Consider the following 13,040-nt stretch of genomic DNA (forward strand, 5'->3'; position numbering starts at 1 on the left):
TGCTTAATGCATGCTAAGTATTCTCTCTCATTTCAGAAAAATAAAAGCGTTTGATCTATTAAGCCAACCACTTAGATGTGCATGATGGCCCAGACTGCTTCTAGAGCATAAAACTCACTACTGAGATTTTGGTGCTATTGGAAAGTTTAGAGCTTGTCTACAGGGGTAGTTGCTTTGTCTTAACTAAAGGTGTGAGTTCAAACCAGTCTGGTTAGACATCTCCACAGAAACTTATTTTAGTATGAGGATGGCTTCAGTTCTGATTAAATCAATTAGGAATAAGGTTAAGCTGAAATAAGTCATTTTAAAAATGAAACAAGAATGCCTGCAGGGATTAGTTCCCATTTAACCATATCAGTGTGTCCTGGGAAGCGAAGCAACGCAGGGCACTCACCAGCAGCTCGGGACGAGATGCACATGGGGCGGGAACAGGAACCTGTGCGGCTCGTTAGCCGCCTCTTTGTACAATTATGGCCAGCCGGTAACGTCAGAGGCCGGCCGGCGAAAATAAAAATGGCGGCCACAGCTGTGGAGGGGCAAGATAGCCAGGAGATGGAGCTGCAGCTGATGCCGGCGGCAGAGCGGGCTCCACGAGTGGACCCCGGGGAGCTTGACAAGCAGGAGATGACGCTGGCTAGGGAGAGAGGAGCACCCTGTCAAGGACCCCTGCCTAACAATGGAGGAGCGACCGGCTGGCTGAGTGGAGGGAGAGTGGAAGTGGCACCAGAGAGTGCAGCAGGACCCAGGTGGGAGTGCCAGAGCGATGGGGCATGGAGGACAACACACCAAGGGGCGAAGACCCGGGGACAGCCCAGAAGGGGGTTGTAATCGGGGCGGGGATCGCCGCTGGGGCCCAGTGTGTTAAGTGATGAACTGAAGCTAGTCCGGGGAGTGACGAACAGAGAGGAGAGCCATCCTTCCCCTTAAGGGTCCAGGGAACGGGAATAGGTTACGGGTCGGTTTAGGTGTATTTGTTTTGTTTTGCTACCCTGAGCAATGGGGCATAGGCGATAGGGATAAACGACCCTGTGGCAGGGCTGCAGGGAAGCATCAGTAGGGTGCCAAAGTGGGGGAGGTACCCCGAAGGAAGGGACCGAGGAGTGAAGGGCTATAGGGGCTGGCCCGCGGGGCAAGCAGAGCCTCTAGCCATTGGCTCCAGGACATGGAGCAGTGAACGTGACCCGCGGGGAAGACCGTGGATAACAGCCAGGGTGTAGGGGTGGTGGAGCCCTGTGAGCAACCTTTGGGCACAGCCCGGGCCACCAAGGGACCTGTTAACTGACCCCACCTACTGAAGAACACCAAGATGTGGCAGGGGAGAATGGGGTTGGCGACGCGGGGAGGAGAGAACTACCTCAACAACAAACAGGCCCAGAAGGGGCGTGACATCTGCCAGTAGATCAAATTCCGCCGGAGAGCGGCTAGTTGAAGCCCGGCGGTTGCACAGTGCAAGGGTGTGTGTGTGTAGATTGGACTTTAGTTGACTTCCCAAGAAAGCAGTATTATTTTTTTCTTGTTTCCTCCCCACTGCAAAGTAGATTGTCTTAGTGTTTCCTTTAGTTAAACTCTTAGAAGCAGCTTTCAAGTCAATGCTAGGCTGTCTGGAGAGCAATATAGAGACATCACAAAGTATCACAGGACCATGTTTCAAATAAAGAGCCAGGCTGTAGCTGCTACATTTCCACCATACAACTGTCCAGGCCTACCCAAAACTAAAGGCTAAGGTTTCAGGAGATGTGGAAAACCAAGAGACAGAGCCTGTATACTTGGCCTGCAACAGAGGCCACAGGACTTCACTTCTTATTTGTGGGACGATATCAACCTTTGGAAACAAAATAACACATGTATTTAACTTGGTAATGACTTTTAGCAATTATCTATGTCTTTGTTATCTCTACACAGACTTGTATTATGTGCTGTAATGGCAGCTACCCTTCTAGGCCATCAGAGGCAAAGGAAAGACATAAGTTTATCCTGGAGTTCAAACTCCGACTCAACTAGTCATACATGCTATCCCATTCTGCATATGCACTTATATCAGGTAACTGTTTTTGATTGCATACTTTTTCCTTTGGGTTTAAAGGAGACCTACATTTTCAAATCTTTGCATGAGGCAGGTATAACTAACTAAGGTGTGCCCTGTTTAAGACCATAGCCTTGGGATTGGAAAAGCCTATACACTTACCTGAGTTTAATGTGAACAGTGCTTATTAAGTACACTGTGCCCTGCTACAATCCTAAACTTTACTAGCTCCTTCCATTTCAAAGCAGCCTTTGGACAGCTGCTTCCACCTCACCATTTCCATGCAATTAATAATAGAGTACAATTACATTGCAAAGTAGAAACTGGGGCAATCTTGGCCCTAAGCAGTTTATTCACTTAACTGATATGCAAACAACTGAAGTTTGTTCTAAGCTAAGCAAAAGACAACACACTGGGACTGATATTGTGATAAGAGGTTAAATGAATTATGCACTTGTCCTGTGTACATATACAAGGGCAGCACTCTGTACCAAGAAATGACCATGTATTTATTCATATATGCAAATTAAAATAAATTGCACAAGGATTCATGCATGGTGTGTTATTCTTGTGTTTAGGCTGGATGTAGATATGTTATAGGTTGTATGTTCATCATTAACAGAAGGTATATGTTGGGCAGATCTCTTTGTATCAGGCAAATGTTGAAGTACAGAAGAGTGGACATGTAACATATGCTGATTAAGCGCGTGAATAGTTAGCCACTCTGCTGCTTCTTAGATCCCAATCCTACAGTTTTCACATTGACTTTAGAGGTAAAAACCTGGAGTGACTGAACTCAATGGAATTTTTTGTTGCTGGTTTTAATGGGACTAGGATTTTAATCCATGAGAGAACTCCTACAAATTCTGCAGAAATGTAGATTTGATTTTTCTTACATAGTAGGTGTAACCTGGCCTTAAAATTGGTGCTTAGTGGCTCAGAGAGAAGAACTGCTCCTTTGGTAGCATAGTGCTACCACAGGGGCCCTTCCACCATTTGACATCATAACTGGGAAAAGTAGGGTGGCAGAGGCCGTGTTTGGGCTATACCAGTCTCTGGCTTCATTTCTGGTCCCTGTAGCTGTGTGTAAATTAACTCAGACCTAGGGATGCTCTTCTAGACCTTGGACAGGCATTGCTTTCATCACACATTGTATACAAATATTACACGAATAAATTGTAACATGCCAACTGGCCACACGTTAAAATTATCATGGGATACTTTTGCACCATAAACAAGTTGCTGTTCTACGTTTCTGGCATGTTATGATTTCTTGTGAAGTACTTGCATATAACATATGACAGATGTAATGCCTGCCAGGGACCTTACACTGCATGGGAACCTCAACACAACAACAGAATCAGAAGAATCTTTTTCAGGTGTGCAAGCACACATGCATGCACATGTACATATTCACACAGAGCCTTGGTCCCCAGAATGTAGCTCAAGACATTTTTGTCCTTGAAAACAGTACTTGGTCTGATAGTTTATTTTTTAAATATAGATATAAAAATAAAATGTTATGAATATACAGTTTATACCCCTGTACAGCTTCCACCATAGGATCACATTATTGCTTAAAAATATAGTTGTTTGAAAAACTTGGCTTGCATACAATACTTCCTTTAGGAGAACAAGTCTTAAAATAGTGATTTTGCAGAACAGGAAGAGAAATTTACAAAAATAGTCGCATCACATATTAAATATAAAAACTGTCAACAACGTTAGACCCAAACTTTAAAGTCAGGAAGTTCAATGGTAGGGCACCTGTAGCAATACAAAGGACACCCAAAATGTGCATAACAGTAAGGTCCCCTTAAGGTCCTCCCATATTAAAGTCCCATGATGGCCTTCACAATGCTGAAGCTGGCCTTAATGTAGACAACTGAGTCCATGGCTGCCAAAGCAAGGATCATTCAACTCCCTTGTGCATATATGAGACTCAGTTTTGGCCTTGTCTACACTAGCCTGCTTCTGCCACCAGAAGTTCTGGCAGCGCACAAGCAACCATCTTCTCAAGGAGGTTTTAGGGTACAATTCACATCCTTCTTGGTAACTCTTCTATAGCAACTGTGCACCCAGAGTAGACCTTGCTGTTAAAGGAGCTGCAGCAGCTGGCAGAAGGCAGACATGCCAGGTGGCAGCAGAAACCATCTTTGATTCAGAGAGGTGGTGTTGCCCTTGAGTTGCATAGTATAGATCAAGCCACTGTTTGTTCTTACATACCCAAGGATAAATGAGAGGTTACGCCACGGAGTCAGTATAGCTATGCTTGTGTGAGGAGGCACAAGTCAAATCAGAATATGAGTAATAGGGCAAAATTCTTCCCTCAAATACAAAGTAGGGCAGAAATGAGCCCATAGTATATAGGACCTGATTCACCTCTTTTAATGTAAAGCCTGAATCCAGTGGCAGCTGCCTCAGATGCCAACTTTGGGGGGTGGGGATGGAAAAATACAGCTGTTGCCACATAATGACGTGGCCAATCATGCCAGTGGTGGCACCTGGAAGCTGCTGTTGCCTCTGTGTGCAGCAGCTGCCTTAGACACCTGGCCACACTGTTATGCCTCTTCTTGACTCAGATCTGTGTTACTGGGGTTTTATGCTAGTATGATGCCATTAAAATCAATGGAATTAAAACCAGCATATAACCAGAGTAATACACAGGTTTGTATTTGTTCTGATGTGGATACAAATATTTGATTCATAACTAAATCAACCATTTATAAAAATACATCTCCACATACCACAGACCCATACAGGAATTCAGTTTGCTAAATATTTGCATATATGCCTAACTGTAAACCCAGAGCATTCCTGTAGGTTTCAATGGGAATTATTCATATGCTTAAATTGAAACATGTACTTCAGTAGTTTGGTGATTCATGGTCTTAGCTTTTGAACAAATTAATTGTAGACAGTGGAGCATAACCACTGTTCAGAATATTTTCATTGCTAATTCAGGGAAGTTCCTGCCAGAGAAAAGCTATAAACATACCTTGTAATATAGGGAAGAGGAGTTTCTTCAGTTTTTACAGTGGAGAAAACCAAATATTTTTGCAAGGAACCCTTTAAAGGTGCACCTTTGTGCCTTTTCCTGAAGAACCACATCAGAAAAAGATGCCCTGTACAATGCTGGGCAGAGTAGAAGTTTAGTTGACAAATGCAGCAATGGCAATGATCTGTAGTATTGCTTCAAGCCCATACGTCACAAGAAGAATAGTGTTTATAATGACATCTGCTTTCAGTACATAGGTCTCCCATACCAAGAAATAGACAGACAGGATGACACTGCCAACAGTGATCACAAGACTGACCCCTAGTGAAGCTTCTTCTTCTGTCAAGTTACCTTTTGTACCTTGTGGAAATAAAAAAAAGCATTTTTAGAGGTTTTTAGAATTGCAGTGAGAATTTGAGTCCTAGTTCCTGTTCAATGACTGCACATAAGCAGATTCTTAAGCTTAAGAACATGCTTGAGTGCTTTCCTGAATCAGGGCTATTGTTTGTAAGCATAGAAACAAATAAAAAAAAAAAATCAATGGATAGCTGTTTGCACTGATCACAAAGCTAATCTAGATCTAGGACAAGCTACTGATATCCTAAGACAGGGGTGTCTAACTGGGGCCACGGAGAGTTAAGTTGTGGCCCATGGGGCTTGGCACAGCTGCCAGAGCCATGACACTGGCATGGCTCTGGAAAACGGGGGGTGAATGCTATTGCTGAATTTAGGGCCTTTGGTCACCATTGGCAGTTAAAAGCAGCAGCAAGGAAAAAGGTGAGCAACAATGGCACTTGTCTCCTGGCTTCCAGAGCTGCACTGATTCAGCAGCTCCAGCAGGCATGCCAACAGCCTACTACTGCCTTTTTTTAGAGGTGAGGCCAAGTGAACCAGACACCCCTTATTAGGGCTACTGGGATTTGAACCTGGGGCAACTAGGCCAACAGACAGAGGCTGGGCCCTCAACACCACTACACAGCTGGTCAGATGCCAGCCCCAGCCCAGGCTGTTTCCTCCCATAAGGATATATTAACCAGGAGTCAGGTGACCGGGGAATCTATAGACACCACAAACCCCTAACAGGAGGGTTTTACAGGAGGTCTATAAAAACCCTCATAACCCCTGTGGGACTTGTGCCAGCAACACTGCTTGTGTGGACTGCTGCCCAGTTCCACACCTGTTCCTGTTAGCTCCTGCCTGATCCCAGCCCAACCACAATCCCTGCCCCCTTCCTCCCCATCCCCAGATCTGTTTGGACCTCCTAGCTCTGATCTACCTTCTTCCCTGACACAATACCGCCTCAATCCTTGGCCTGAAGCCCTGGATTTCAAATGATACCTGGTGTGACCCTGGCTTGCTTACAGTAATTTGCTGAGTGACTGCCTACAACCCAGTCAGTCATGACACCCCAGCTCTGAGCTGCAACATCTAAGTTATCTGCATAGATTAATGAACTTTAAAGGCAGGTATGACCATTACAAGCATCCAGTCTGACCTACTGCTGAACAGACCACTGAATTGCCCTGTTGGTTCTTGCATGGAGCTTGATAACCTGTTTGCTATAGTACAACTTTTATCAGGATATCCAATCTCCACTTAAATGTCTCAAGCAACGGTGAATTTACCATGTCCCTCGTGTGAATCTGTTCCAATATTTAATTGCCTTTGCTGGTAAAAAAATTGTGTTGTATTTTTGGTTTGTACCTTTCTTCCAAGTCAAGCTCAAGGTCATAACTTCCTTGTATACAGTGTATTCATCCAGTAGGCTTTGAGCCCACACAGAAAACTTGTTTAAAGCCTCTTTTTAATTATAAAAATGAAGGCACTAGCCATACTCATTCTAGATGCAACCCAACTGAAGTCACCATAGGGTCATGATCTAAATGTCTTAAGAGCATCAGGCACATGATTTTAGACAAAACAGCATTTTGCAACTACATAAAAGCAGTGCTTGTGCTAGGGTTGGAACTAGGGCTTGATATGCACCTTTCATGTTGCTTTGGTCAGAGTGGATCTGACCACCAGAATACAGTACTGGAGGGCCTGGGGAGTGGTATGGAGCCACAGTAGCATCTCTAAACTGCAGGGGGAGGGGGACCTGCTACACCAGCAGTGGCCAATCTGTAGCACCGGTGCTGCAAGTGGCAGGGGCAGCCTCTGTGTGCAGCGTTCAGCAGATAGGGCAGGGAGCACAAGGCAAAGCAACAAATTGGGCAGGTGGCACAGGGCTTGGAGCAGAAAACAGAGCAGCAGACTGAGCAGAGGAAGGGGTTGGCGTGGCACTTGGGGAGGGTGCCAGGCTAATTTGTGGCATTCTTGCCAAAAAAACTGGCCCCACTGCACCATACCAGGGGTGACTAAGATCTGGCCCATGGAGCTGTGTCATCCAAACCCTGAGGCCCTCCAGGTGTCTGGAAATTTGGTGGTGGGAGAGTGGTGGCAGTGGTAATCACCATGGCTCCCAAAGCAACAGCAATTACCACATTTACTGGAACCTAAGATTACCCTGAATTTAAGATGATGCCCTAATAATTAGATTCTATGCATGGAAAATGTATACATTTGTTATACTATTCCATGCATAAAATCTAATTATTGAAGGGTTGTCTTTAATTCAGTCCCCCTGCTGCTGCAGGGGGCAGGCGGTGTGGGGAGGTTAAGCAGCTTGCCCCCTGCTTATGCCTGCCCCCTGCTTGCTGCCTCTGCTCCCCACTTCCTCCTCCTCTCCCTGCCCTCCTTCTCTTTCCAGCCTCTGCTCCCTGCTTTCCATACACTCTCCCCCACTCTTACCCTTACTCCACAGTGGCAGGCTGCATCCCAGTGCTAGCCTGGGGTACTGAGCACAGCTCATGCCCAGCTCTTGCTGTAGCTGTGGGAGCTGCACACTGCTGCTATGGGGCCAGGCTGGGGCTGTGCTCTGTGCACCCAGACTGCAGCATGCACGATGCCTGCTGGTACAGAGGAAGGGTAAGGAGGGGGAGGGAGACCGGCAGGCAGGGCAGCAGAGGCTGTGTGTGGTGGAGGGAGATGGTGGGGTGCAGAGGCAGGGGGAGGAGTGCCAGACAGCAGCTGTGCCTATGGCCCTGATCCTGGGTAGGCGCTGGAGGCCAAGACACAGCAGCTGCCTTCCCCACACCGCCCTCAGACTCAATTCTAAAGGTCTTCCCCCAATGTTAAATGGGGTAAAAACACTCATCTTAGAATCAAGTCAATACGGTAATGCTGCCGCTGCTCAACCTACCAATTCCCAAAGCCATGGGGAGGCCTGTGGGCGCATGCCATGCCCTGGCCCAGCCCCAGAGGGCTTGATGGGTTGCTCACCATTGCTCTATACTGAGTACTGCACGGGGGATGATTCCAGCGATGTGACTGTATGTTTATGCTGTTGGAAGTGTAAAGAAAGCATCTCTTACTACTGAATCAGAAGCTCTGTGGTGAGATTACCCTCTCTCACAACACTTATGCTTACAAATAATACAGCAACATGCCAGTGTTATATTTGTAGCAATTATCACTATGTCTAGCCATCACTTTTCAATAGTACACACTACTTATACTTAATAACCAACATCTGTAGGCTAGTTTTGTTTGCCTCTTTTGGCCAAACAGATTAAACAGTTAATGTTTAATACCAGGCATGTACCACAACCTATAAAATATGTTGATTTGCTAAATCAACATGTTTTGATGTACACAAAGTCATTAATGTTTAAGGATGAGGAGATGAACATTGTCTTAAAGGGAACAGTGATAGCATAACATACCCAAGTATAATCGGATTGCTTCCAGAATGGCCATAATGAATAGCAAAGCAAGATCAAGTGCCAAGAAATTATCTGGATAACTGAAAACTTGACCTGTTGAGTAACATGTAAAAAGCCCAAAATAATTAATTACATCCAAACGTAAGGTACAGCTCTAACTTCCGCATTTAGAATACAGTCCTCGACTTACGTTTCTAGTTACAATGTTTTGCACTTACAGTGTTTATAAATTGACACCCTGTTTCAACTTTATGACATCAATTTCAACTTTACAACGCTTGATCTGATGTGACGCCATGCCAGCGAACAAGTTCGCTGCGTTGCTTATCTCCCTGGAGAATATCTGTCCAAACTTCCATGGACACTTTCTTTAAGAAAGCAGACAAGACTCCAGAAAAACCTACAGCCAAGACTCCTGAGAAGACTCCAGCCAAGAACCCTTCAAAAAGTCCAGCAAAATCACCTCGAAGTCCTTCCAAATAAATATGATTGCTATTTACAATATAAATACTTTAATACATTTCTCAAGCAGATCCCAGGACATCACTCTTCCACTGTACTCAGCCTTGGTGAGGCCGCAGCTGGAGTACTGCGTCCAGTTTTGGGCTCCACAATTCAAAAAGGATGTGGAGAAGCTTGAGAGGGTGCAGAGAAGAGCCACGTGCATGATCAGAGGTCAGGAAAACAGACCTTATAATGAGAGGCTGAGAGCAATGGGGCTATTCAGCCTGGAAAAGTGTAGGCTCAGGGGTGATCTGGTGGCCACCTATAAGTTTATCAGGGGTGCTCATCAGGATCTGGGGGAACATCTGTTCACCAGAGCGCCCCAAGGGATGACAAGATTGAACGGTCACAAACTCCATGTGACCGGTTCAGGCTGGACATAAGAAAGAACTTCTTCACTATCCGAGCCCTCAAGGTTTGGAACAGACTGCCACCTGAGGCAGTTCAAGCACCCACTTTGAACACCTTCAAAACACATTTGGATGCTTATCTTGCTGGGATCCTATGGTCCCTGCTGACTCCCTGCCCCTGGGGCAAGGGGCTGGACTTGATGATCCTCTGGGGTCCCTTCCAGCCCAAATGTCTATGAAAAGTTTATGAAATAATGTAGCTATATTACTCATCTATAATTCATTGAGTACAAAATTCTAGGGTATTTTTGGTGAAAATAGGGTATTGGGCCTTGGTTCAGGAACCAAACCCCCATTTATAACATTGTTTCTTATGAGAAAATTGGTTCTGAGTTACGACGTTTCGACTGAAGACACGTTTTTCAGGAACCAATTACATCATAAGTCCGAGGACTGCTTGTATATGCAAAGCAACTTACTCTTATAAATAATCATTAGAAGAGTTGCCAAGAAATAAAATATGTAATAAATTCCATTTAAGTAGAACAAAATCTGTAAAGGAACAGATGACAGCTGGCAGAAGTTATTAAGGATCTTTACTAGTAAAGCAGTTGAGATCTCTTTTATTAGTGTTTCTGGGCACATTGTTTTTAAAAACAAAGTCACTATCCATAACAGCCCATGCAGCCAAGACAATAGGGATCTTGAGGGGGAAAACTACATTAAATTTGGATAAAAAATGCCATGAATTCAGAATGATAGCTTGCTGTCTGGAGGTAGGATATGTATAATGGTTTTTTCGATATTAAGTGCTTATATGGGTCCCATTACTGTTGCATTGGATCTCCCTCACAATCTTTAAGGTATTTAACTTCACAATACCTGTGTGAATGGGGGTGAGAAGTGCTGTCAACCCTGTTTTACAAATGAAGAACTCATGCACTCAGGGACTTAATGCAGATTTCCCAAATCCTAGACTAGTGGAACAAACCTTCACCACCCATTTGCCAGTCAGATAAAACCTGCAACAAGAGTACACCAAATTTACAGGCCACACATATCCTACTCCCAAGAATCAGGCTTCCTAAAGCATGTCCTGAAATGAGAAGCTGATTTTCTGCACACGAGCAGCATTAATCAGGCAGCCCTGAGGGAGTCAATTTACTTCATAGTTTATTATAATCTACTCTATTCCTGCTAATTACTCTTCACTCAACAGGCATTGGTGACCTGCTCTTCTTTTTATGGTCTTGATGATCAAGCCATCCTATCTTTGGCAATTTTGCTCTCTGCTTTTCACTCCAGAGGTGCTGACAACCCTTTCTTTCTTAATAGTCTCGATATTCCACAAATCAAGCTGTCATTTCTTCAGCAGTTCTGCTTTTTGTTAGCTACTAGTCTCTTTTCCTATTTCACAGTCCTGTAGGCTGTTTTTAGGTTTTTTCCCCCCAAATCCTAGATCTGCTGACAGTTCAGATGTGAAAGGGTTAAAATGGTAGGTTTTGTCTAAGCAGCAAATGAAGGGTGAGCAAGCTGTCTCTATTGTGTGTGGCCCTAATTCTGGAAAAATCTTTTTTTTTTTTCATTCTGCCTTCCCAAAAACAAGGGGCGTTTAGACACGTGCCCCGGGAGAAGCATCTAACAAACTTTAAATGAAGCACCCCTGCCGCAATTTTGAACCACAGGGATGCTGATACACAAGGCACAGGATGCTGCTGGAGCGCAGCAATTGCCATGCTCCAACATGCTGGAATTACGGTGCATTGCAGTAACCTCCCCGATCGTGTATATGCATCCAAAATATCTTGGAGTGGTTTGCAAGAAAGTATGGTATGCTGGGAAAGCACTGCCTAGCTAGCAGAGTTCAGTATTGAAACAACCCTGCTATTTTAGTTGTATTATCTTAGTAGCTCACTGGTTGCTTGTTAGACACCATTCCTGGGGGTAGGGAGGACTGCAAGTGCCGGCTTGAACATCTTACCCATGCACTATAGATGCTTTCCTTAGAATGGAGGTTCTCAAACTTTTCCTTATTGTGTCCCCCCTTCCAGATTTACCAGCTGCCTGCATCTCCCTACCAGCATGTATTTTATATTTTAACCCTTTAAATGCCAATTATTATTATAATAATGAAAGTTAAATCTACCATTACAGTTTCTCCTGCATACCACTCCTCCCAAGATGTCTTGCGTACACGTGCCATAGTTTGGAAACCCCTGCTGTAGAAAAATGCCCATACAGAAATTCTGACCCCAGATTTCTAGCCACATTTGTTGAATCATTCCTAAGACTGAGGTTGATACTCTGATCCTCTCTATACTATATAGCGTTGGTTCTCATCTAGTTTTGGATGACAGCACCTGCATGTGATGGATGGGTGTATTCCAGTTCCCAAGGTTGTTAATCCTGTTCAAGCAGAACTTGGTTTTCATGTTTCTCTAGTTGAAGGAAGGTGGAGCAAAATGCTGGAGAAATTCCAGTAGCAGAAATGTTTGAAGAATAATTTGTCTTTTTTCTTCGGTGGTTACAAAGCCTTTGGCAAGGGTGAAAGGGTATGGGTGTGTGTGTGGGGGACATCAAGGTTTTAACTCAAGGGAGAAAAAAGGGAGTGCTATGGAATCCTTTTAAGCACCTCTCGTCAGCTGTGTAATGTCAGGTCTCAGGGGTGTGTGCTGCACAGATTTCATGAAGATTAGTCTACAAATCTCATTTGTCGATAGAGCATTACTATGGACCAACCAGTCTGCCCATCCTCCTCTCTCTCACATACATCTCTAAAAGCCTATTCTCTCTGATTAACTTGGTCAGGAGCCACATTGAAGCAGCACCAGAGTTAACTCTGCAGTGAATACATTCCCTGAGAAGCTACTGGTTACCCCTAGGACCTCAAAAAGATGGTGTTGATTACTGAGAAGTTAAAATAGGGTAATAATGAAGATAACATTGTGTAAACTTATTAGGCAAGAAGCAAATCATTCATTCCAAATATTCTCACAGCTCCTCCCTCAGTGTGAAGGATGGAATTTACAGAAAGGATACAACTGATGAGGTTCTTCCTGTCCAAGAAAGGGGAAAAGTAATTAGTAGAAAATCAGTCAAAATATTTCCCAAAAATGGTGCAAAATGAACTACTAAACATTCTGTGTGGCTGTTGGTAGAATGCTTTAGGATTAGAAATGATGTTCCTGTGGTCCATTAGGAGAAACTAATATTTTCCCATTTTATCCAGTTCAGGTTCAGAGACAGCTTTAACTCTGAAGTGATACTGTGAAACCACCATTGTAAGAACCCACCTTGTCTGGTGCATGCATCTCTTTTTTAAAAACAGAAAGCACTACATATAGGTGATAGGTACAGGTTTCCGTCACCAACCACAGTTTTGAATATCCACGGTTTTGCTC

At 44.3% G+C, this 13,040-nt stretch overlaps 1 protein-coding gene across 1 annotated transcript; it reads right to left on the reverse strand.

Moving 5' to 3' along the window:
* Positions 1–3,974: 3,974 nt before the first annotated feature.
* Positions 3,975–11,345, reverse strand: TMEM80 (transmembrane protein 80). Its single transcript, XM_019519799.1, has 3 exons — positions 10,119–11,345; positions 8,786–8,878; positions 3,975–5,381 (listed from the first exon to the last, which is right to left on the reverse strand). Exons 1-3 carry the CDS (start codon positions 10,282–10,284, stop codon positions 5,176–5,178), a joined length of 465 nt encoding a protein of 154 aa, XP_019375344.1. The 5' UTR covers positions 10,285–11,345; the 3' UTR covers positions 3,975–5,175.
* Positions 11,346–13,040: the final 1,695 nt, after the last annotated feature.

The sequence above is a fragment of the Gavialis gangeticus genome, unplaced genomic scaffold (genome assembly GCF_001723915.1).
Source record: "Gavialis gangeticus isolate Ggan-Ray unplaced genomic scaffold, GavGan_comp1, whole genome shotgun sequence".
Lineage (NCBI taxonomy): Eukaryota > Metazoa > Chordata > Crocodylia > Gavialidae > Gavialis > Gavialis gangeticus.

What these genes read in the sequence shown, in the direction of transcription:
- TMEM80 (XM_019519799.1), bottom strand. Translation starts at nt 10,284, where the DNA reads ATGTGCCCAGAAACACTAATAAAAGAGATCTCAACTGCTTTACTAGTA. An exon ending in TCTAATGATTATTTATAAGA is followed by an intron (nt 8,879 to 10,118) that starts GTAAGTTGCTTT and finishes GTTACTCAACAG; the next exon opens with GTCAAGTTTTCAGTTATCCA. An exon ending in AGCAATCCGATTATACTTGG is followed by an intron (nt 5,382 to 8,785) that starts GTATGTTATGCT and finishes TATTTCCACAAG; the next exon opens with GTACAAAAGGTAACTTGACA.